This window comes from Megascapheus bottae, chromosome 1 (assembly GCF_031878675.1).
Source record: "Megascapheus bottae isolate mThoBot1 chromosome 1, mThoBot2.hap1, whole genome shotgun sequence".
Classification (NCBI taxonomy): domain Eukaryota; kingdom Metazoa; phylum Chordata; class Mammalia; order Rodentia; family Geomyidae; genus Megascapheus; species Megascapheus bottae.
Window position 1 is genome coordinate 68,036,476 of NC_143509.1, and position 26,437 is coordinate 68,062,912.

A 26,437-nucleotide genomic window follows, 5' to 3' on the forward strand; every position below is an offset into this window, starting at 1 on the left:
CTGGTCATACTAACTAGATGCTCTGTTGAAAGTGAACCATAAAACTTATGGGTGGAAATGCAAGGGAAAAACTAGGGGAGAGGGAGAGAAGGGATGACACTGTTCAAAAATAAATGTACTTTTTATCTGACTTATGCAAGTAGAGCCCCACTGTGCATCACCTTTACAATAACAATTACAAAATATCTGGGTAGGAGTGATTGTAGTTGCTCATAAAGCCTGTAAGTTGTTGAGTAAGGGAAGCTCTAAGAAAGATTGTGATTAACTAATTTTGTGTGTGTGTGTGTGTGTGTGTGTGTGTGTGTGTGTGTGTGTTATGTAGGTGAGTTCCTAAAGAGACTGGAAGAAAAAGAGATTCTGATAAACCAACTTTCCAGGGAAAAGAGAAACTGCACTCAGCAAATTGAAGAACTCAGAGGACAGCTACAAGAGGAGACTCGAGTAATTCATCTATTATTTCTCATCAATAACCTGACTGCATGCTAGAAATATAGTGCTTGGTCAGTCAATCTCAATATATTTTCCTGTAAAAAAATAATGGATAATGCTCTAGATGTGATGGGAAGAAAGCATCTAGAACTCATATGTGCCAGACAGAATTCTGACAACTGAAATATCTGCCAGGATTCAAATCATTTCTGTAGTTTGCTAGATGTGGGGCAGGAAAAGTATGTCTTTAAACTGTGCACTATTAGAGCAGACAACAGAAAGGTCCTTATAAGTGTGTTTAAATGCTCACCAGGAAGTCTAATTAAACAACAAACTGGAATTACAAAAGATGGCCTAGCTTAGATCAAAACTAAATTGTCAATAAATCACAGAAATATGTGATTTCTTTCTGAGACTTTAGTTTCTTAATAGGTGACTCCATAGTGACTCAGAGATACAATCATTGAGTCCTAGTATATAAAGCCAATTATTAGTTTATATTTGATGTATTTGTTGTAATACCCTAACATTCCTCACTCATGCATAATCTTACTGCAAAGGTAATATACTCTGAGGGTAGAGGTATAAAAAACTAACTTGCCTGATTTGAGATACATTTTTGTTTTTAAAACAGTGTCAACTTATTTTCCTTATTTTCTAGACTACACATAGTTTAAAATATTAATTAGAAGAGCTTACATATATATCTACTTATACATCTAATTATATACATCTGTGCAACACAACACTACAATTCAACATTTGTCCATAAGGTGTGATGATCAAATCAGGGTAATTGGTATTTCCAGCTCATCAAGTGATATTTTTATGTATTAGGATCTGAATTATTTTCTGCTACATAATTTGAAATGTGTTAGTAATTGTTCTAGGCTATACAGCACCTTATTGTGTTGTACAACATAGTTGAGTGAGAATATGTAATATTTGGCTTTCTGTGTCTGGTCAATTTCACTGAACAGAATGTCCTTCCTTTAGCTGCTGCAAATGAAGTGAATTTCTTATAGGTAGCAAATGGTTGGATTTTTCCTCCCTTGAAACTTCTTCATATCTTTTTGGTTGAGAAAATTATCAATTTACATCTAGACTTGTCACTGATAGGTGTTAAGCTATTGCTGTTAATTTTTAAAATTGTTTCCTCATTGTTTTGCATGTTTTATTCTTTATTTCTATTTCTCTGATGTTTGTTTTTTATTTTGGTGATGGTGGTTGTTGTGGTACTGATGTTGTGTACATGTGTGATATGTACATGTTTTTATGATGGCAATTATATTTCTTCTGGGAAGAGTAACCATATTGAAATATCTTAAGTTTTGCTCATCTAAGATAGTCTTTCTTTATCTTCCATTGTTGAATGTTAATTTTACTGAGAATATAATCTTGGTTGGCATTTTTGGGCTCTCAGAACTTTGTATTCTCATGGATTATAAGGCTTCTGCTGAGAAATCTACTGTTAGTCTACTTAAGATTTCCCTAAATGTGACTTGATGCTCTTCTGTTTCTGTTTTTGGAATTCTCCTTGTTTATCTCCTGGGCTTTTATGTTTGATATGCTTTTCCATGTCCTTTGATTCTCCTGGACCTAAATGTTCATTATCTTCTCCAAGGTTGGTGAAAGTTTCATTTATTATTTTATGCCTTTGTCTCTTTTTACTTATAGAATTATCCAAATTTATTTTTTTTTGTCTGTATGTGGATGTTTAAAAAATCTTGGAGAGGGGCCAGGAGTTTGGCCTAGTGGTAGAGTGCTTGCCTAGCATGCATGAAAACCCGGGTTCAATTCCTTGGAACCATGTACATAGAAGAAAAAAAAAAGCCAGAACTGGTGCTGAGGCTCTAGCCTTGAGAAAGTCCAAGGACGGTGCTCAGGCCCTGAGCTCAAGCCCAGGACTGGCAAAAAAACCTTGGAGAGTTTATTCATACTTTTTTATATTTGGCAGTGTTTGAGTTTAAACTCCGTGCCTCATACACACTTGTCATACTCCTCTTGTCACAATTCCCATTGTGATGTCATCTGACTCTGTTTAGGTTTAGCTTGAATTATTAACCCTATTTGAAAAACAAAGATCACTCCCAAGTATCCCACTGTTAATTGTGGGGGTGTCTTTTTAAAAATGTATGTTCCCCTATAGTGTCAGAGTGCCCTGGCCCATGCCCTGCAATCAGCAAAGCATGACTTTGATCTCCTGCGAGAGCAGTATGAAGAAGAACAGGAGTTCAAGGCCAAACTGCACCAAGCCCTATGCAAAGGCAATACTGAAACTGTTCAGTGGAGACTCCAATATGAATATGATGTCATGCAAAGAACTGAAGACTTAGAATGTGCCAGGTGAGTAAAGCAAGCTACCCTTAAGCTGGAGTTGGCTATCTACAGGACTGTGGTAATAAGGACTGTCTCATGGGAGGTACTTAACAAATCCTTGGTAAGGGCATGAATGAGTCTAGAATCAATTCTGAAATATTCAGGAGCATATACACTTAAGGGCCCAATATTTGTAATATAATCTTACTGATATTTAAGGAGTTCTTCAGGAAGGGAAAGGAACCTCTTTGTAGTGGTATTCTTTTTTTGTTTGTTTGTTTCTGTTTTGGTTTTCTGCACCTTTTTAATATTTTAAATTGTTTAATTTGTTGTAAGGTGATGAACAAGGGGGTTATACTTACATAAGTAAGGTAATAAGGACATTTCTTTTTTCTTTTTTAAATTTTTTATTGTAATTAATAAAAGGGTTACATGATATTTGCCAGATAGAAGGTGTATTAATTCACATACATTGATACCCTTTGTCCCCATTATCCTCTCCCCCAACCCCACATCTTGGTTTTCTCCCCTTCCCTATCCAATTTCAAATAACCAAATACAAATATATCCAATATATCAGATAACAAAGTGAGATACGGTAACAGTATGATATAACCAAGGGACATCAAAAGAGATGAGAGATAACATAATACATTAAGGACAACAATCATTCGTTATATGGCTTTTGTTTCAGTATCCTGGAGGTCCTTTCAATTAGCTTCATACCATATGGCCTTATGTATCAAGGTTTTGCTCTATTGCAAATCTCTGCTAGGAGAGCCCAAGGTTTCTACTGATTATGTCAAATGAGGGAAACCATTGATCCTAAGTTCCCTTGAGTCTGGCTTACTTCACTTAATATGATCTTTTCTAAGTCTTTCCATTTCCTAACAAATGGGGCAGCGTAGAATTCCATTGTGTACAAATACCACATCTTGTTGATCCACTCATCAACTGAGGGACATCTAGGTTGGTTCCATATCTTTGCTATGGTGAATAATGCTGCAATGAACATTGTTGTGCTAGTGGATTTAGTATGCCCTAGTTTCTGGATGGTTGGGTAAATGCCAAGTAGTAGAATTGCTGGGTCATAGGGGAGTTCTATGTTCAGCCTTTTGAGGCATGCCATACTGCTTTCCATAGTGGTTGAATGAGTTTGCACTCCCACCAACAGTGTAGTAGTGATCCCTCCTGGCCACATCCCCTCTAGCATCTGTTGTTATTCGTTTTCCTGATCCTGGCCATTCTAACTGGAGTGAGGTGGAATCTTAGAGTTGTTTTGATTTGCATTTCTTTTATGACCAGAGATGTTGAGCATTTCTTCATGTGTCTATAGGCCATTTTTGTTTCTTCTTCAGAGAAGACTCTCTTTAAGTCTTTGGCCCATTTTTTAATGGGATGGTTGTTACTTTGGAGATTAGTTTGGGAGTGATTCAATTTTTTGAGCTGTTGATATATTTTTAGATATGAGGCCTTTGTCCATTGTTTGGTTGGTGAAGATCTTCTCCCACTCTGTAGACTTCCTAATTAATTTACTAGCTATGTCCTTTGCCATACAAAAGCTCTGCAGTTTAATGCAGTCCCACTTATCCAGCCTTTCTCTTATTTGCTGTGATTCTTGGTCTTTATTAAGAAAGTTTCCACCTGTGCCAAGGAGGCCTAGTGTATCTCCTATTCCTTCTTGTACAATTTTCAGTGTGTTAGCTTTTACCTCCAGGTCTTTGATCCATTTGGAGTTAATTCTAGTGCAGGGTGACAAAGAAGGATCCAACTTTAGTTTTCTGCAGGTGCTTAACCAGTTCTGCCAGCACCACTTGTTGAAGAGGCTATCTTTCTTACGTTCTATTTTTTTGGCTCCCTTGTCAAAGATTAGGTGGCCATAGGTCTGTGGTTTAATATCTGGGTCTTCAGTTCTATTCCATTGGTCTTCAGGCCTGTTCTTGTGCCAGTACCAAGCTGTTTTGATTATTATAGCTCTGTAATAGAGTCTAAAGTTTGGAATTGAAATTCCTCCTGCGCTATTCTATCTGCTAAGAAGTGTTTTTGCTATACGGGGTCTTTTATTATTCCATATGAAATTTTGGATTTCCTCTTCTATTTCTTTAAAGAATGCCATTGGGATATTGATGGGTATTGCGTTGAATTTGTAGATAGCCCTTGGCAAGATTGTCATTTTCACAATGTTGATTCTTCCAATCCAGGAGCATGGGAGGTATTTCCATTTCCACCAATACTCCTCAAGCTCTTCAATGAAATTGAAAATGAAGGTTCTTTACCAAACTCATTCTATGAAGCCAGTATAACCCTCATCCCCAAACCAGACAGAGATTCATCAAAGAAAGAGAACTATAGACCTACTTCTTTGATGATCATCGATGCAAAACTTCTCAACAAAATACTGGCCAACTGTCTACAACAACTTATCAAAAAAATTATACACTATGATCAATATCTAGGCAGAAAAGCTTTGATAGGTAGTTTATGAATTGTAATAATATAGTAAGAATGGGACAGCTAGCCACTCTGGAACACATTACATTCATGAGAATTCCTAATGGTGATATACTGTGGTGATGGTGGAAGATTCAATCTCATAAACGGCATAATCTCTTTGTGATCCTACAAGAACACAGTGGGGCCTAAGGATCCATAAGAGGAGATATGTTATTTTTATGTGGACATGATGATAGGGTTGCATCTGGCATATAAATTGGGAAAAAAACTGATGTGGAGAAAACATTTAGAGAGAAGAGAAAGAATTGTATTATGTTTCAGAACCTCATGAGAAAGGGGCGAGAAAATGAGCTGAATGACAAAAGAAAGTAAAAACTACAATGTTCTTTAGAGAGTACACATGTGTAAGGATTTTCAAATAGATTGTGAGTGTGGAGATATTCAGAGCAATCTTATTTTTCCTATTTCTTGAAAAGTTGTCTATATTGACATTTAATGAATTTTTTTTTTAAGTTTTATGATGCACAACTACATACAAGAATTGACAGTGATCCCGGGGCCGGGAGTTTGGTCTAGTGGTAGAGTGCTTGCCTAGTATGCAATAAGACCTGAGTTTGATTCCTTGGTATCATATACATAGAAAAAGCAGGAACTGGTGCTCTGACTCAAGAGCTAGAGCTAGCCTTGAGGAAAAGCCCAAGGACAATGCTCAGGCCCTGAACTCAAGCCCAGGACTGGCAAAAAGAAAAGAAAAAAGAAAAAAAAAGTGATCCTGAGATTTTTAAGTCCAGATGGGCAAAGGATGAGGGAAATAAAATCCATGTGGAAAGAGGATCCAGAGGACGGTGGTCAACAGACAGGGGGACTCGGAAGGTCTTAGGTGTGGCCTGTGCTGTTCCTGTTAAGCTACCTCAGAGATCACGCTGCATTGTTTTCAGTCATTGTCTTTAACCCAGGACAGACTTGATGAGTTCTATGAGTGCTGATGTTCCAGGCTCATTGGGTCTCCTCTTCTAGGAAGAAGCTGGCCATTAGGTTGCAGGAGGCTGCAGAAGCCATGACCGCAGTCCATTCCAGGAATGCCTCCCTGGAGAGGACCAGGCACCAACTGCAGCTCCAGCTTGGGGACGCTCTATCTGACCTGGAGAAGGCGCGCTCTGTGGCATCTGCACTGGAGCAGAAGCAACAGCACACTGACCAGGCCCTGGCTGATTGGAAGCAGAAGGAGGAGGAGTCGCAGGCATTGCTGGCTGCCTCTCAGGAGGAGGCCCGGGCTCTCAACACTGAGATCCTCAAGCTCAAGCATGCCTATGAGGAGAGCATAGAGGGCCAAGAGACCCTGAGGAGGGAGAACAAGAGTCTCCAAGGTATTCTCAGCTGTGCTTACAGCCAAACAAGAGCCAGGAGCTGAGGGGATAACTTCACTGTATGTGAGCGACATTCTGTGGGTAGAGATGCTAGGCACTTCCATGTTCCTGCTCATGTCCTCAAGTTTTAATACTTTAGGTTGAATTTTTGTTACTGTAAATTTTATTTGTACTAACTTTTAACTATAGCTCCATGGTGTAAAGGCTACCATCCCTAAATCTCTTGTTACCCATAGGTTCACCCAGCTTTCTCAATTTATGTTCATGGGTATATCTTTTAATCAAAACACACACTAATAGCTTTATTTTCACTTATCAATGTATTTTATAATGTGACTATTATTTGGTGGCACTGGAATTGATCTAAGGGCCTCTTATTCATTAGGAAAGAGCTTTTCCACTTGAGCCAGGCATATTATCTGTTGGCTTTTCGTTTGTTTTATAAGAAAGACAAACTCTGATCCTACTACATCTATATTTTCAGAGTAGCTGGGTTACAGATAGGGAACACTATGCCCTAATATGCACAATATGTATATGTATATATAGTGGGTTATGGGGCTTGAATTTGGCCCGGGCACTGTCCCAGAGCTCTTCAGCTCAAGGCTACCACCCTACCCTTGAGGCAAGCCCCACTTTCCATTTTCTAGAGGTATTGGAGATAAGAGTCTCAGGTACTTTTGTGCCTGGGCTGGCTTTGATCCTCAGATCTCAGCCTTCTGAGTAGCTAGGATTACAGGCATGAGTCACTGTGCCCTGCCCTAACAGTTTTTTTTGAGATAGGGTCTCAATTTTTTTGCCTGGTTTGATGTTATTCACAATCTCCGTCTATTAGATCAGTATTCAGTTATTAATCTACCAGGCTCAGCCAAACAAATATTGTTTTCATTTACATTTTGTTCCAGGTACAATCTATCTTTGTATTTTCAACTACTAATTGTTCAGCACAAACAAGAATTACTATGCTACATTTTTCATTCCTGCATAATGGATATTGCACTGGGTCACATCAGGTTAAATAACTTGTCTGAATTTATAATTGGTAAGCAGCAGATTTAATATCTGAGCCCAGCCATCTGGGCTCCAGCAAGTGCACTCTTAATTGCTTGGCTCTACTACTTTCTCATGCACCTTGTTGCAGTTTATTTTTGTGTGTATGTGTCTCCATGGAGACCTTCCACATTCTATATAGTGTTTTATAATAAGGATGACCATCACTTATTTAAATAGACTTTATTTTAGAACTCATTATTCACAATTACAAGAATCGTCTCTTACACATTCATATGCATATATTTATGCATAAGGAAAATGTTTCAGTCACACAGATACCTAGAAAAGGAATTACTGGGTTTAACAAATGAATTGAAAATTTTGGTATACTGCCAAACAGTAATTTAAGACCAGTACCAATAAGAGACACATGAAAACCTGTGTGCACTGGAAGCAAATTCATTATTGCTGGAGATATATATGGAAGTTCCTTTTTCTGTTGACCTACATTGTCTATGCTTAGCATTTGAGAGAATGTTTGAGGATGGAGGTAGAAAAAATTGCTACATCCCAACTACCTAGAATGTTTGTTGAAACAGAATTTCTGCTTCCTTGATCTGTAACTAAGGAAGTCTCTGAATTAATTTCTAGTTCTAGAAAACCCACAGGGGAAGCCAATGAAGCTGGTAAGAATTGAGAATATACCTTTTTTTGTTTTTGTTTTTGTTTTTCCAAATTTTCAGGTAATTTTAAGGGATAGTGAGAGTTTGATCCCTTGGGAACTTGACTTTTGACAGGTAGTGTTGTCAAAGGAGGATCATAATTCACATGAGAAATCTCATTCTGTGTGTGTATGCACGTAAAACAATTGATATAACTCATGATAGCCCAGGATCACAGAACCACAAGAACAGGTAATCTTGAAAAGCTCACAGCACACTACCGGGAGCCTGGGCTACAGAGGTCTATATCATAGTACACAATGGCTCCCTTCACAGAGACAAGTATACAATTCACTGTATTGCATTACAGCACAGTACTGGTGGTTGAGTTTGTTATTTCTGGGTTCCTCACTCTGTCAAAGGCTTGTGTTTGTAAGAGTCCAGCCAGAACTGTCATGTGTTCAAGCTAAAGGCTATATTTTTCTTAAAGCTCTTCTGTTTAGCCTATCTGGAGCCATACCTCGTCAGCTGACAGTGACTTGGCTTGGGCTTTGCTCCTGTCACAGTATCCAGTGTGGCTGATACAATGGCAACCCCTGATGTTGACTGAAATACAGGATCCTCTATGTCTGTGCCTGTGAGGACTTCTCTGTTGAACTGGCCGAGCTCTAAACAAGCAGAGCCGCCACCATATGAAGTTACACCCAAGATTCTGGCAGCCCCATCCTCCTCAATTCTTGTGACAGCTTTCAAACCGATGGTGAAAGAAACCTGTTGAAGAGAAAGCTTGTAAAAATGCATCAGGTCTCCTGAGGCGTAGGAGTGGTTTTGCCATCAGGTTACCCAGGACCATGTGATCTAGCAGGTCTTTCAGAGAAGACCTGGGCTTTGGTATCATGGGTTTAATATATGCAGCCCTTTCACTAAGCTAGCTGTCTTCCCTCTCTCTCCAGAACAGATCGCCGCTCTCACAAGCCAGGTTAAAGAAGTGACCAAGAACTTATCCAACATGGAAAAGGTCAAGAAACTGATTGAACAAGAGAAAATTGAAGCCCAGGTGACCTTGGAAGAAACTGAGGTCGGACCACCAGGAAGGAAGTTTTCCCCCTTAGGCTCTGTAGAAGATTCACATTCTAGTAAAACCAGCAGCAACCACACCCTAGCGCTCATTCACCGTGCTCAGTGATTAATAGACATTGTGCTGTGTCCTGACCCCAGAAAACCATTGCCCTCCTTCATGAAGAAAGAAGTTGAGGCTCTAAAACAGGCTAATTACAAATCCTTTGATTGTAGTGAACACAAAAACCATGACTATAGTATTCACTTATTTACTCACTTATTCCCAGTGCCTAGTGTCTTACTACTTAAAATCTCCTAGGCGACTGTGAGAAATTCACATTCCCAATCTCTGCTGGTTCTGTTGATTCAAAATCTTCATTTGAGCAAGCTCCCTTGGGGTTTTCTTTGGGACTTTCACATTGACAAGCACTGACTTTGAGCATTGTTGGCTTAGAAGAAAGAGCTGCTGCTGGATGGCTCATGCCTGTAATCCTAGTTACTCAGGAGGCTAAGATTTAAGATCATGGTTCAAAGCCAACCAGGGTAGGAAAATTTGTGAGACTCTTTTCTCCAATAAACTACTCAGAAAATCCTGGAAAATGGGGCTATGGCTTAAGTCGTAGAGTGCTAGCCTTGAGCAGAGAGAGGTTTAAGGACCAAGCCTGGGCCCAGAGTTCAAGCCCCAGTACTAGCACAAAATAAAAACAAAGGCAAAAAAAGAAAGAGGGGACTGACAAATAATTACAAAAGTTGAAAGAATAACTATCCTCATAGCTATATATTTAAACAGCTTGTCAAAAACAGTTCCTAGGGTGGGAATTTGGCCTAGTGATAGAGTGCTTGCTTGGCATGCACGAAGACCTGGGTTTGATTCCTCAGTACCACAAGCATAGAAAAAGCAGCCGGAAATGTTGCTGTGATTCAAGTGGTAGAGCTCTAGCCTTGAGAATGCCCAAGGGCAGTGGTCAGGCCATGATTTCAAGCTCCAGGACTGGCAAACAAACAAACAAACAAAAACACTTCCTACCAAACAGCTTTTGGTCAAATGGAATGCCAAAGCAGTGTTCTCAAGATGACCTTGTTTCTGCAAGGTCAACTATGTGTAGATTATCTTACAGAAGTATTTTTAGTATTGTAAGTTCAAAGTTCAAAAAAAGCCTCTGATTATCTTCCTGCCTGTGTGCTAGAGACTGAAATGACCCTGAAGGTGACTTTATGCCAAAGAGGTTAAGATGAAGAGGTTAGGGAGTTCATCCTGCCAGTCTGTATGTGGTTATTCAGCCTCCATAGTTCCTTTTGTCCTAGCTGAACCTTTGGATTGAACACTTGAATGACTCTATCAGAAACATTGAAATCTGGTTCCTGTCTGCACACACACCAGTCAGTAGTATATATATATATATATATATATATATATATATATATATATATATATATTTGAAGGGCAAGATGGCTAGGTTTATACAGGAGGCTTTTTAAAAGCATGGTGATGGAAAACAAGATCCCAAGGACTGTTCTGTACAGCTTAGTCATCAGCATGCCCCTATGTGAAATTGTAAGGTGGATGTGTCCACATTAGTCTCTACTTAGACAGTGCATGCTCTTTCCTGCATAGGTGTTTTCTGAGATCTGCTACATTTTATGTAGAATCCCTTCAATTACCAGTGCAGTGTCCCGTGCAAGCTTGGTTCTCGTACAGTTGGTGAAGCTTGTTTCATTTAGTTGTGTTTGGGTTCTCTAGTCATACTGGCTATAGACCACTATGTAAGCAAAAGAAAGAACGTTTATATAGATTGATATCAATTTTTTTGTATTTAAATATTACTGATGGATAATTTTAGTCCTGTGTAAATCTTGTCAACCCACGATATAAAAAAAAGTAATTGTATTTTAAATCAAACCAGTCAAAAGTGGAAATAACACTATAGCCTTAGATAACATACCTTCTAGTACCACCAGATGGCAGTATATTCTAACAGCCTTTACTGAAGTTCTGTAGACAGAACATGGACATGTATTTGTAATCAGTTATTTCTTTTCTAGGTGAGCCTTTATGAAACACTGGATCCTATTTTTAAATTCTTCCAGGTCACCTTCTCCAAAGATTTACCTTCTAAGTGAATTCTAGAGGGTTAGAGATGACCGTTTCCCCCTGGGGGAACTATATGATTCCCTTTGACAAAATTGCTATCCAAACATTTGCTTTGAGTTTATATTGATGTGAGTGCTGAGAGAGGAGCAAAGGAGGCTTAGCAAAATTCCTGAATATGTTTTATGTTTTTTTGAACATTGCTACTCAGTTTTCCTTTTTACTTTATGTGATAAGTGTTAAACACTTCCCAAAGCAGGTTATAAAAATTTCCCTTCTTTTGAACTGTCTGGAGGTAACTAACCAGTTAGCCATATCACTCTTACTTCCTTTGTCATCAGTAGCCTCTAAGTGCTTTTGCTGTTCCTGTTTACTTCTGATTTCCTCTTTTAGATGTGTTGCTATCTTTTGAATCCATTTAAAGACTGTCAAACTTACACTTTTAAAATGGAAACACTGGGCTGGGAGTTTGGCCTAGTGGTAGAGTGCTTGCCTAGCATGCACAAAGACCAGAGTTCAGTTCCTCTGTACCACATACATAGAAAAAAAACTGGAAGTGGTGCTGTAGCTCAGGGTAGAGCTCTAGCCTTGAGGAAAGCCCTGAACTCAAGCCCAGGACTAGCAAAAAAAAAAAAATTGAAACACCCTTACATCTCCGGAAATAATTCATGGCATCTAGAGGACTATCTTGCATTTCAAAGCAATCATTCATATAATGATAATAATAATTAAGATGATAGTGTCTTATGCTGATATTGTGTAAAGTGGTTCCTAAATTTATTTGTTCATCCTATAATGGTATTTGAGTATTGCTTGATCAACTGTTGCTTGCTCCCTGAATACCCTGAACTCTTCTATCTTTCTAGGATTTCCAGAATCAAAGTATTCCAGAGAAGAGTTAACAACTTCTGTGTTCTAGGTTTGCTTTTGGTGATTAACTCCAAATATAGTAGAAACAAGAGCAACAAATGTAGACACTTATAGTCACAGAAGAATTGAAATTTTCTGCCACTCACAGTTCTAGTTCTAGAGCTTCAGCTAAAAGACCAATACGTTACAAGGAAATTAGTTCTTGATTTTCATTCTTTTCAACTTTAGAGGCCTGATTTGAAATGAACCCTCCTTAGAAACTTTAATAGGAGTTATATTAGTGACATGCAGTTTGAAGAAAAGCAAGCTTTTGGTCCAATTGAATATTCATCAAATGCTTTTAATTTTTTTATTTTAGGGAGCTCTGGAACGGAATGAAAGTAAGATTGTTCGTTTCCAGCTTGAACTCTTAGAAGCAAAAGCAGAACTTGAAAAAAAGCTTTCAGAGAAAGAGGAAGAAATAGAAAATTTTAGGTATGGAGGATTATGTGAATAAGCAACAATTACATGGTTTGAAATTGTATGTGTGTGTGTGGGGGTGCATGTTAGCCTTGGGCCTTGATCTCAGGGTATGGGTGTGGTCTCCGGAGTCCTTATGCTCAAGGCTAGTTACCTGGTGTAGTGTATATATATTTATTTGTTTATTTGAAATAGGGAAGGGAACGGGGAAAACAAGATGATTGGGAGGGGGTTGGGATGGAAAGGGGGAAAAAACATGAGAAGGGGTATCAAGGTTTGACAAATGTAACTGTAACCCCTCTATATATTATCCCTACAATAAAAAGTGCCACAAAATATGGTCTAACTCTATGAAAGAATTTTCAACTATATATTCCACTGTACAATATATCTAATATATATATATATATAATTCATGTGTGTAGATAGATATAAGGAATTCCTATATACAATAACTGCCAACATAGCAATAAACCCTACAATTACATATATTAGGACTAGGTACACTGTCCATGTCTACTGCAATAAGTTGTTTCTCTCTCTCTCTCTCTCTCTCTCTCTCTCTCTCTCTCTCTCTCTCTCTCTCTCTCTCTCTCTCTCTTTCGTCAATCATAGGGATTGAACTCTAGGCCTGGGTCTTGTCCCTGAGTTCTTCAGCTCAAGGCTACTGCCCACCCCTGAGCAACAGCCCCACTTCCTGTTTTCTAGTGGTTAATTGGAGGTAAGAGTCTCAGGTTCTTCAGTGCCCAGGCTGGCTTTGAACCATGAACCTCAGATTTCTGCCTCCTGAGTAGCTAGGATTACAGGTATGAGCCACTGCACCTGGCAAGTTGTTCTCTTAAATTTTTAAGAAACATACTGATAATGCCAGACAATGGATGGAAGGATGACCAATTTGGTGCCATATATGAAAGTTAATGTTTCATCATAGCGCTGTGCATGTTTCTCCATGCATTTATTTGACAAGAGCAGTAAACCCTTGTTGAAACTGCTGAGTTTTCAGTAGTCAAAAGTAAATTAGACAGGACTCTTGGCTTCCCTTAACTTTGTTATTGCAAGCTGATGACTTGAAGCGTTCCACTTTTTCATTCTCGAGGATGTGAAGGGGAGAAATATGGCCCTCACTATCACAGAAAGAGTAGAGAAACACAAGTAGGCTAATGTTGGTAAACTGCTTCACACTCTATAGATCACAGGCACAATTATAAACACATGAAGTGAATGATGATATGATTTATCGGATCAATTTCTTTAAGTCAAAGCTGCATATGTCAGATATGCTAAACTGTAGATATTCAGACCAAGGAGAAAAAAAATCGTGTTTCTTCAATATGGATGAACAATATTATAACAGAAAAAAAGTAGCTCAATGAACTATTGATTTGAAATTAGACCGTTTTCAACATTTTAAGCTTTTATCCAGATTTTAAAATTTGATGTTCTCTTCTCCGTTTATAGAACAAAAGAATGCTTTACAAAGCTGGGCTTCATCGCTTTAATTTTCTTTCAAAAATATACTTAAAGGATTTTCATTTCAAGGTTTCTTCATGTTGCATAAAATGTGTTGTGTAGCAGTCATTTTCCAGGCTGGAATCGTTTCCATTCCTCTTAAACAATAGCACATATTATTGTTCCACAGGCATCCATGAAGTTTCACAGACAACATTGGAAACATTGCTAGATGCCATAGAATGTGTTTCTGTACTGAGGATTTTCATGTAGGGAGATTTGGCTATGGGGAAATGAGAATTTCCCCTTTGGAAGAGAGAAAACATTTGAAACATTCTGTGCTGTTTTGTGTGAGTGCCCCATAGTACTTTGCAAAGACAATTATCAAAAAACACAGATACTGGGTGCTTGTTCAAGACTAATTTTCTCCTGGTTCTGAAGACTACAAATCTGGAAAGAAGGATTTATTAGTCCTGATTTCTCCTGAGGCATCTGTCTTTGGCTGTCAGAAAGATAACTGCCGCCTTGATGTGTTCCTACATGATGTTTCATCTATAGTAGGTACCTTTCTCCTTTTGTGAGGATACCAGAGCTATTCAATCAGTGCCCTACCCTCACTGTCTAATTTTATTTCAATTATCCTTTCAAAGGCTCTTAAATATGGTCCTGTCTCCAAATACAGTCATATTCTGAGGTACTGGGTTTGGAGTTTCAATTTATGAATTTGGAAGATACATAATTTAGCCCTCAAAGTCCCATTTAACTTTATATAATTCCAGGTCTATAGGACTGTGCTCTAAGAGCTAAACAAAGGCCCAGTGCCTGAGGTTAGGTAAGAAAACCTGTGCAATCTCAAGAGATGAGGTTAGCAGAGGGGTGAGGCTATAGAGCCAAAAGACTTATTTCTCATACATATCAGTAACTGCGTCTGAGTTCATTTCCTCCATCAGAGGAACAGGCTCATGAAAAGTGAGCTTCACTTAGACCCCGCGGGAATGGAAATCATATCCTACTTGCTTACAGCCTGGGCTAGCTTTCCAGTCACCTCAAATGTGAGGAAGTAGGGTCCATGACAAGTCAGTGTAAGATCCATTCCTGACCCAAGACAGATAATACTTTCTCTATTTGTTCTGAAAAACTCTAAAGGAAGAAGGACAGTCTCTTCTCTATCCTATCTTAACTAGCTAGCATGGGTATGACATGTGTTTCTGAAAGAATTAAATTGTCCTGATGGGCAACAACACAATCTCGATAAATTAAGACAATGTAAATTAATTTTTTCCTCCAAAATCAGAGTTCAGGGAGGATTAAGGGAGAAAACAAGTCACTTTTCAGTGTCATTACAGAAGGCAGTTTCATTCTACCATTGGTGCAGAAACACACAAATAAAAATTTGAGCGAGGTGCTAGTGGCTTATGCCTATATAGGAGGCTTCTACACAGTAAGCTGAGACTTGAGGATCATGGTTCAAAGCCATCCTGAGTAGAAAAGTTTACAGGACTCTAAGTAAATGACAAAAAAGCTGGGCTGTAGGTATAAGTTGAGTAGAGCACCAGCCATGAGCAAACAAAGCCAAGCAAGAGAGCAAGACCAGGAACTCAAGTCTCAGTACCAATCTGTATGTGTGCACACATGTGCGAACACACACATTTCATTTGGGTGAGGCTTTTGATGGTATACCTCACTGCAGTCCAAGTTCTTCAACTCATAAAATTATATAGTCTTCAGCTCTTGGCAAGAGTATTGAGAAATGAAATGTTCTGACTCACCTCAACTGTTTCATAGATGTATATCCATTTCTTTGCAAATGCTGTTTTGCAGCTTGTTTTTTATTAAAATATTTTTATTAACACTGATTTTTTACATTATATTTCAAATGTCAAGCTTAACAAACAAGTATTCAAGAATGGAATCTTTATATGCAATTACTGATACCTAAATTTAAGAACAAAATTAAAATTAAGCTGAGAGTTTATATGTTATAGATAGATATTCATCTACATAATATCTATATAACATGTATCCAATCATAGATTTATATGTCTATATAGTTGTATTTATATCTCGAAGTTCATGTCAATGACCTTGAGTATCCGAGTATTGAGTCATCTCTCTCGTACTGTTTGGATCTAACGTCCACATATTAATGATACCATGTGGCCTTCTGTTCCTTTGGTCTTGGCTTATCTCACTTAATATGATTTTCTTGAGTTCCATCCACTTCCCAGCGAATGCCATTATTTTATCTTGTCTGGTGGGTAGGTAGAATTCCAGTGTATGTACCACATTTTTTGTATCCGTTCATCTGTACTGGGGCATCTGGGTCGTTTCCATCTCTTGGCTATTGTGAATAATGCAGAGATGAACATGGCTGTGCAGGTGTCCTTATCATATCCTGGGTTATGATGCTCAGGATAGATGCCTAGCTGTGATATGGTGGATCATAGGGAAGTTCTATTTTTAGTTTTTTAAGGAACCTCCAAACTACCTTCCAGAGTGGCTGTACTAGTTTACATTCCCACCAGCAGTGCAGTAGAGTTCCTGTCTTCATATCCCCATCAGCATTTGCCATCGTCTGAGTTCAGAATATTGGCCATTCTGATTGGGGTAAGGTGGTATCTTAAGGTTGTTTTTATTTGCATTTCTTTATGACCATGGATGATGAGCATTTTCTCATATGCTTCTTTGCCATTTTTAGCTCTTTCTTTGATAAGTCTTTCTTTAGATCCCTTGCCCACTTAGTGATTGGTTTGTTAGGTTTGGAGGGAATTAGTTCCTTGAGTTCCCTGTAGATATTAAGCATCGATCTGATTATTATTGGTAAATATCTTTCTCAGTTGGTTGAATATCTTTCTACTTTAGTAGTAGCTATGCCTTTGTGCAGAAACTTTTAATTTTTTTTTTTTTTGCCAGTCCTGGGCTTGGGCTTAGGGCCTGAGCACTGTCCCCGGATTTTCTCAAGGCTAGGGCTCTACCGCTTGAGCCACAGCACCACTTCTGGCTTTTTGCTATGTATGTGGTACCAAGGAATCGAACCCGGGTCTTCGTGCATGCTAGGCAAGCACGGTAGCACTAGGCCAAATTCCTGGCCGAAACTTTTAATTTTTAAGTAGTCCTATTTGTCGAGTCTCTATCCAATCTGTTGTGACCCTGGGACTCTGTTCAAGAAGTTCTTGCCTGTGACTATGAGTTCCAGTGTCTCTCCTACTCTGTCATGTAGCAGTTTCAGAATTTCAGGTCTGAGATTGGGGTCTTCGATCCATTTGAGTTAATGTTTATGCATGACAATAGGCTGGGATCAATTTTTAGTTTTCTGCTCAGTTTTCCCAGCACCAATGATTGAAGTGGCTGTGTTTATTTTACTGTATAGCTCTGGCTCCTTTGTCAAATATAAGTTGACTATAACTATGTGGTTTCATTTCTGAATATTCTATTCTGTTCCATTGATCTTCTGGTCGATTTTTGTGCCAATATCATGCAGTTTTTGTTATTAGGCTCTATAGTAGAGTTTGAAGTCTGGTATTGTAATGCCACCTGCTATTTTTGCCTAGAATTTCTTTGGCTATTCTTTTGCTGTTCCATATAAACCTTTGGATTACACCTTCTGTTACAGTGAAAAATGTCCTTGGAATTTTGATGGGGATTGCATCAAATTTGTATATCAATTTTGGCTGTATGGCCATTTTCACTATGTTGATTCTCCCTATCGATGAGCATGGGATGTCTTTCCATTTCCTGGTATCCTCTTTGATTTATTTCTTTAGGCTTTTATAGTTTTCATTAAATGATTCCTTTACATCTGTGGTTATTCCTAAATATTTTATTCTTTTGTAGGCTCTTACAAATGGGATCATTTTCTTGATTTCTCCTGTTTGTGTATTGTTGGGGTACAGAAAGTCTACTGACTTTTGAAGGTTGATTTTTGTATTGTGCCACTTTGCCCAAGTGGTTTTTAGTTCTAAGAGTTTGGGAGTGGAATTATGGGTCATTCAGGTATAAGATCATGTCATCTGCAAATAGGGATAGTTTAATTTCTTCTTTCCATATGTGGATACCTTTGATGTCTTTCTCTTGCTTTATTGCTCTGGCTAAGAGTTTTAGCACTATATTGAAGAGAAGTGGAGAGAGTGGGCATCCCTGTCTTGTTCCTGATTTTATGGTAAATGGTCTTAATTTTTCTTCATTTGTTATGTTACTAGCTGTAGGTCTGTCATTTATGGCTTTATTTATATTTGGTTATTTGAAATTTGATAGGGAAGGGGGGAAAACCAAGACGGGGGGTGGGGGGGAGGGTAATGGGTACCAAGACATGTGAAAGGGTATCAATGTATGTGAATTAATGCACCTTCTATCTGGCAAATATCATGTAACCCTTTTACTAATTACAATAAAAAAAAGAAAATAAATAAATAAATAAATTTAAAAAAAATAGTGTACCTCCTATTCCTACTGTCTCTAGTGCTTTCAACATGAATGAATGCTGCATTTTGTCAAATGCCTTCTCATTATCCAAAGAAATTATCATATGATTCTTAGCCCTATTAATATGATGTATTACATTAGTTGATTTGTGAGTGTTATACCAGCCTTGCATTTGTGGGATACAGTATTTGTTTTTATAAAGAAATAATTTAATATCAAACAGCATTTGGTTTTCTCACCCAATACTGTCGTGTCAAACTCCTAGAGAGATACCCAGAGGATTGTAGATAACTATAGGATTATAGAGGATATATTTGTAGAAGCCATTAGAGTAATATTGACATCTCTTAGGACTTGTGACTCTTTCCTACCCTAGTCAGATACTTTTATTTTGTCTTTGGAATAGTTTAAATTAATATTATTGCTGCATAAAATAATCTCCATCCTTTATCTTTAGTCACTTTAGGAAATCTAGAGATTTGCACATATCAGCTATTACATGATTTCAGATAAGTCTAACTTGATCCCTTATGAACCTTGAAAAGATGAGGGCACTACCTTGATTCCTTTGGCTGGAAATCACAGTCTGTTATAATGAGCCACTAACATAACCCCCAAACTCTCCTGTTTATAAAATCTAAATGCTTTAGCCTAATTTTGTTAATCACTGAAAAAAATTAAATATATATTTGAGAAATTTTCCAATGTGTTGTGAACATAGCAGGAAAGTTTTCTTGATTTGGGTATGTGATATTTTCCTTCTGAATGTTATTCTAAAATTAGGAGCAAACAACAGTGTGCAATGGATTCCCTACAGTCTTGTCTGGATTCAGAAGCTAGAAACAGAATTGAAGCTACCAGGGTGAAGAAGAAGATGGAAGGAGACCTCAAGGAGATGGAACTCCAGCTTTGTGCTGCCAATCGACAGGTGTCCCATACAACCAAGTCTTTGGGCCTCCTTCAGAGGCAAATGAAGGTATTTTCAAACTATGACATGAGATGACAGCAAAAATAGTTCTACACATATTTGCTAAATTAAACAACAGATCCAATTGAGCAATAAAAATGGGGAACAACAAATTCACGCTTAAAGGATGAAGGGAACAGGGTTCCAGTCCAACAACAGGAGCTATGCTCACAGCATGTCTACACAGGAGCACAGCCCACATTGAAGTCAGAAGGGTCTGTGCTCCAGGCTCAAGTTTTCTTTTACAGGACCTTCAAGGACAGCTTGATGACAGCATCCACCTGAGCAATGAGCTAAAGGAGCAGGTGACTCTAGAGGAGCAGCGAAACTCTCTTCTTCAGTCTGAACTAGAGGAACTGAGGTGCTTGCAAGAGCAGACAGAACGTGGGCGGCGGCTGGCTGAAAAAGAGCTCCTGGACGTCACAGAAAAAATCAATCTTTTCCACACTCAGGTGGGACCCATAAACCTTTCCATTCACTGAATCAGTGGTTGGAGGCAGTGGCTCCTATACTTGGTTCAGACTTCGGCCATGCATGGTTGCCACGTGAAGTCTTGAATGACATGAGAAGCCCAGGGAATGCCTTGAAGCAGAGTGCTAGTTACCCTCTTCATTCACATATTAGAGTGACAAAGCACCACAAAGTGGATGCATATTCAACATACACATGTTTATTATTCTCACAATCCCAAATCAAGATATTTTCATGTTCATGGTCCACCTGAAATATGTAGGATCATCATTTCTTGGCTCCTCTTACTATTTGCTCCTTTCTTGCTATAGTTCCCTGGCCATCTTTCAGATTCCTTGTTTTGTCAGTGCCTTCTCCATTGCCTTGCCTTTCCATGGCATTCTCACTGTGTGTCCACATCATCTTCCCTCCATAAATGTCTTGTTAACTCTTCCCCAATTTCCCTTCTTTATAAGAACATTCATCATATTGAATAGGGACCATGTGAACACTTTATCACTTATTTTAAGGCCTACATCCAAAAACTAGTTGCATGTTGAGAAATAAGTGGCTAGTAATTCCACCCCTACAAGTTTTCTGAGAAATACAGTTCAGTCAATGATGCTTCTCTAGGCCTTCTCTACACAAATGGACTGTGAAGGCATCTGTGGTGAGGATGCTGGGGAAGGAGTATTTCTTCCTATTTTAGAACGATTTTCCTACTTACCCTCTTCTCTTTTTTTTTTTTTGCTAGTCCTGAGCTTGAGCTCAGAGCTTGAGCACTGACCTTGGGATTTTCTCAAGGCTAGAGCTCTATCACTTGAGCCTCAGCACCACTTCTGGCTTTTTTCTATGAATGTGGTACCAAGGAATCGAACCTGGGTCTTCATGCATGCTAGACAAGCACTCTACCACTAGGCCAAACTCCTGGCCCTTACCCTGCTCTCTTTAAGTTGCTTGCTCCCTCCATCATCCAAAACTTAAAGAAAAATGTTTCCATCAAGTGCATGGAATCTCTAAAATAAATGATTACCGACAGAAGCAATTAAGCTGTCAGAAGTCTGGCTTTCCATGCAAGGTTATTAAGTGCCATGAAGCAAAATTCTTAGATCCTTCATTATTCTTCTGAAATCAACAACCACAGAGGTTAGGATTCTATAAATGTAATCAATGGATTCACATTCTTAGCATTATTAGGACCTACTACAAGCTGGGTAGTAAGCCTGATAATAACATACAATATGGCTTCCCACACTGAAAATATGTCTGTTCTCAAATAGCAAAGGCCTACGTGATCAATTGTAATATATGCCTGAGAGTTTTGCAGTGGAGTATACCCTGTTCCTTCGGAAAACTATTCTCATGCCCCCCAGATATGGGTGGATGCACACCATTCTTTATCTGTGTTATGAAACATGGAAGAAATCAGCTAGGTAGAGAGAACTACCAGGGAAGAGACCCAGGGGAAGGAAATTGGGGATCTTTACAGATATTGATAGATCAGAGCACAGCGAGAGTGGGAAAGATGAACAGAAGTAATGCTAAGAGACAGATGGGACTTTAAGTCTGAGATTGATGGAATTTGAACTCTTATGTGCAGATAATGAGGATACACTGAAGAATTTTGAGTAGCAGAGAGTGAAGGTATCAGAGTCACATTTTAGAAATTTTACTATGCTGATTGCTATGGAGGATAGATTAAAGCAGCTAGAGACAGTCTGCCATATTTGGTGTTGAGCAGCATCTGTGGCAACACTTTGGTTGCCACAGTGACTAGGAGGTGCCACTGGCATTTAGTAGGCAGAGTCCAGAAATACTACAAGTCCTTCAAGGTGCTAGATAATCCCACATCGCAAGGAATTTCAGGTTTTCCCCAACTGAGAATGATTGCACCAAAGAATATATAAAGTGGAAGTGTGTCTCATAAAAGATGCTCCAATTAGTTTGTTCCGACAGTTTGACTTTGTGTCCATGTGTGTGTGACAAAAACCTATTTGGAGATCATGGAAGAAAAGGTTTCTCCTCCAGCAGGCTGACTCACTTGATTAGGTTAGCCTATTTTCCTGGAGGTAGGGAATGGCTTTGGTAGAGCCTGTGCTTAACCTTTAGGATGCCTTGAGGTCAACGCCACATCCCAAAGGAGAAAACAATAAGTTATTCTTTCTTCTTGAAGAAAGTTGATCTCAGCACAGTGTGGTGAAATATTAAGACATTGAATATCGTTATCTAGTGTCTGCAGTACTTAATGGCTGTTGGTGGTCTATCACTTGATAGTGGCATGTTTATCATAAGTGAAAATGCATCAGGATTCCCAGTGTGATAGAAACAAAAACCCAAATCTATTGGGAGAATGAGGTGGGGAGGAAGAGCAAGAGAAAGACATACAGAAAAAACAAGAGAAAGAGGAAAGTAAAGGAAGATAGGAAAGGAGTGTCTCCAGAAAAAGGAGGAAGAGGGGAAAGATCAAGGGGCAGAAGAGGGATAGGAAGAAGAGGAGAGGGAAAATGCCCTCAGAAACAAGGAAGAAAGGATTAGGGAAAAAAGAAATGATTGAAATTAGGCTCTGGAGACATGGTCCAAAGGGCAGATCTTCCTGAGCATCAAGACTGAAAGTCTTTAATATAAAAGTATCAGTATGGGCCAGGAGTTTGGCCTAGTGGTAGAGTGCTTGCCCAGCATGCATGAAGACTCGAGTTCAATTTTTTGGTACCAAATACATAGAAAAAGCTGGAAATGGTGCTGTGGCTCAAGTGGTAGACCTCTAGCCTTGAGAAAGCCCAAATGCTCAAGTCCTGAGTTCAAGCCCCAGAACTGGTTAACAGAAGTATTAATATTTCAGGTCTTACCACAGACCTACTTGTCAGAAGCTGTAGTAGAACTCAGGAAACCAGCAAGTTCCCAGTGTTACTCTTGGCCCCAAGACAGTATTCGGCCACTATGGTTCTATGTGAATGCTCAATTAGAGTAAGCATGTCTGGCCAAAGTTTTCTTTGACAAGTGGCACAGGCTTCCTTTTAAAACCTGAAATGTGATATTTATAGATACACCCTTCACATACACATTTACAAATATCATCTATAGTAACTATAGTTACTCCCCAACCTGCTTCTTTCTAAAAAAAAAGTACCAATCACAGAGCTATTCAACTTATAAATATTTTAAACATTATCTCTGTTTCAGTTAAGCGCAGTGAACATTGACAAACACTTCATGTAAATTCACTTGCTCCTCTAAGCCACCCTCCCCCAGGTGGTGGGAATCCTGGGTGCACAGGGTCTGGCCCTCCACAGGACAGAGGGGCTCAGTCTTGATGATCTTTCAAGCCTCAGAGGGGCATGCAGAGTCAGTGGTGCTGGAATGCCTTTCTCTCTACTTCCAAGCCTTAATCCTGCTCCTGAGAGAAGCTCTAGTTAGAGAAAAGGGAAAGGATAATATGAAGGATGAAATGAAAAGAAATAAAAGCTCGAAAGCAGTGCCTTTTATACACAGGCTCTGTGCTAAGGTTTCACCCCCTCTGAAAAGCTGTGCTTCAAACACAGACCAGATGCAGCAAAGGGAGCTTTGGCCTCCAGGGTCAAATTCAGAAAGGAAAGAATTAGGGCAGCCCCAGCTGCAGTGCACAAAGCATCTTCCACTTAATGGGGGGCCTGAGGCTGGGGGCTGGGACTTCTGTAGGCTGCTTTACCAACCTCCTCCTCACTGCAATAAGCAGGAAGGCAGGGGACTGAGAAGAGAAATTGGTTTTCTTCTTGGAGCATCATGCTGGAACTTTGTCTCTTATTCCCCAACCTCTTGCTCTGCAGAGGGCTGCAGGTAACTCTGATTTCCTTTTGTAGACACTTGTTTCCAGAACATTGAAAAGTAGGGAAACATTCTTCAGCAAGTTAAAAAGCACACCCATATATGAAAAAAAAGTACACTCATGTTGGAGCTGCAGTTATCTGGGATAAGTTTCTCCTTTCTGCTTCGGGCTACCATGTCTTTCATTCTGATCCTCTAAATAGATGAAATCCCTTTTATTCACACAAGCCTTTGACACCAAAAGCCATCTGGGGTTGACAGTCTTGCTTATGTGAACATGACTAATAAAATTGTTCCTGAAATGGCTGCTTGTATTGCATGGCCTGAACAGACCAGCTTGCACTCGCATTTCTGATTTCAATTGTCTGATAGTTTCAAGTTTTCCTTAGAACTTAAGTCTTCTCAGCCAAAAGAAGAAACTAGAGGATGATGTTGCCCGGATGCAGAAAGAAACAGAAGAGATGATTCAGCAGTGTCAAAAGGCAGAAGAAAAGGCCAAGAAGGCTGCTATTGAGGTGGGTGTGTTGACTGCCTGCTTGATCCTGCCTTCCATAGGGCACAGAAGCAGGAAGCCAGAAGAAGGAGCCCATTTGCTGCCTTGCATAGTCCATTGATTTCCCATATGATCAGCAGGGGGCTAGCTGACCTCTGTGACTCTCTGTGCTCACCTTGCACAATTAGGCCAATTAGCTCTTCCCTTCCAGCTTACTGGGGTGATGGAAGGAACTGTTGAATTGCTAGAAGCAAAAATCTCTGGAAGCAAGAGTTCCTCCCTTAAGTTTTAAATCAATATACTAAATGTCTAGAAACAATTCTTCCTATGTTTCCTTACAAATCATTATCCTGGGGCCTGAAATGGTTTTATGATGATGATCTGAAATGAATGCTTTAGTGAATTACGTTTTTGCCCTCCATTCTACTGCTTGGGTAGTAAGATTAGGCTAGTAAAGAAGTGTTTGAGGCCTGGTGGACCATCTTTACCTGCAATAATTTTAGATTATTGATGGTGTTGCTTTTCCTCCATGACACTAACTCAGGCTTGGCTGCCCGCCATTGTACAAGTAGCCAAAGCCAAAAGCAAGCTTCATAAGTCAGCTTCCTGTGTCATGTTGTTGTCACTGAGAACACCCGAACTGCCAGATTCCATGAGCCTAAATTTGTTTAGAGTAGCAAATCACAGCACTGTAGAAGTGAGCTTTTAAAAATATTTTCCTAGGCATTTCTCCATACTTTTCAATAATAAATGACATTCTGGTGTTTTATTCAATCAAAAACCAATGCTTTCGATGGTCATTTTTTTTCTCCAATGTAGTTGTTGTCATCTAATGTTTAGATGCTCTTTTTCTTCCATTGCTTAGCCCAGTCTGTCTTTTGCTTCTGTTATCGTCATTGCCTCATTGTTCAATAACTTGAAAGTGACTGAATTTATAAATAGAGCATGGTAGTAAGAGATGAACTATATATAGGAAAGTGCATTAGGCCAGAAACTGAAGCTCATTGGCAGAAATAGGAACACTGATTGGTTACTATACTAGCCCAGTCCCTTTCCTTTGTTTCTAAGGCAGCTAACATGTCAGAAGAACTGAAGAAGGTGCAAGACACCAATACTCACATGGTAAAAATGAAAATGAATATGGAACAGACAATTAAAGACTTGCAGAAAAACCTGGATGAAGCTGAGCAGATGTGCTTGCTGGGGAGCAGAAAGCAAATCCAGAAACTGGAATCCAGGGTAGGAATTTTCCTTGGAAATATGGAGACTTGATGACCTTTAATTCAAAATCCTATTGTTCTGCAGTGTACCCTCCGTGCCTCATCTCTTTTGCCAGTAGCACTGCCAGATCTCCAAGGTGTGTGATCTCAATGTGTCCATTCATTTTTGCTACAGGTAGCATGCTCCACTGTGTCTAAATACAGCCTGCAATCTAGCTTCAGGGCTTCTATTTCTGTCATTTACTCTGCAGAGACTGCCCATTTTGTAACAGCTGAAGAAAGGCCAAGCCAACCCTTGATCTGCAAAGACTTAGTTCAGCTAAAACAAAAACTGGCAGAAATGATGTAGAATCTATTATATAAAGCTTAAAAACAGAGAAGATATCTAGATGCTGGTGGTTTACACCTGTAAGCCTAGCTACTCCGGTAGCTGAGATCTGAGGATCACAGTTCAAGGCCAGTCAGGGCACAAAAGTCCATGAGACGCTTATCTCCAATTAACCACCAGAAAACCAGAAGTGGCACTGTGGCTCAAGTAGCCTTGGACTGAAGAGCTAAGGGACAGCACCCAGGCCCCATGACCCAAAATACACCAAAAAAAAAACACATAGGAAGAATTATTAACTTATTATATACATTTATTTTCCTTTTCAGAGGGGGTTGACAGGGCCTCAGGCTTAGTAGACTGTCAATGCTATACCACATGAGATGTTCTCCCCTCTCTCCTTGTCCACCTTTTAACTTTAGTTTTCTTTTTTTTTAGATAGGGTCATGTGCTTTTGCTAGGCAAGGTTCAGACCTCTATCTTTCTACTTCCACCTCTAGATGGTTTATATAACAGATCTGGACTACTATGCCCAGTCAATTTCTTTTTTTTTTTCTTTTTTTTTTTTTTTTGCCAGTCCTGGGCTTGAGCTCAGGGCTTGAGCACTAT

At 39.2% G+C, this 26,437-nt stretch overlaps 1 protein-coding gene across 1 annotated transcript in view; it reads left to right on the plus strand.

Annotated features, from left to right (window-relative positions):
• Positions 1 to 26,437, plus strand: part of Myh15 (myosin heavy chain 15) — a 119,995-nt gene that overhangs the window by 78,460 nt on the left and 15,098 nt on the right. Inside the window, 9 exon segments of the mRNA XM_090330959.1 lie at positions 323 to 441; positions 2,579 to 2,775; positions 6,220 to 6,569; positions 9,178 to 9,302; positions 12,601 to 12,716; positions 19,356 to 19,548; positions 19,788 to 19,991; positions 24,180 to 24,305; positions 25,352 to 25,522. Coding sequence (XP_090187085.1) covers positions 323 to 441; positions 2,579 to 2,775; positions 6,220 to 6,569; positions 9,178 to 9,302; positions 12,601 to 12,716; positions 19,356 to 19,548; positions 19,788 to 19,991; positions 24,180 to 24,305; positions 25,352 to 25,522 — 1,601 coding nt within the window.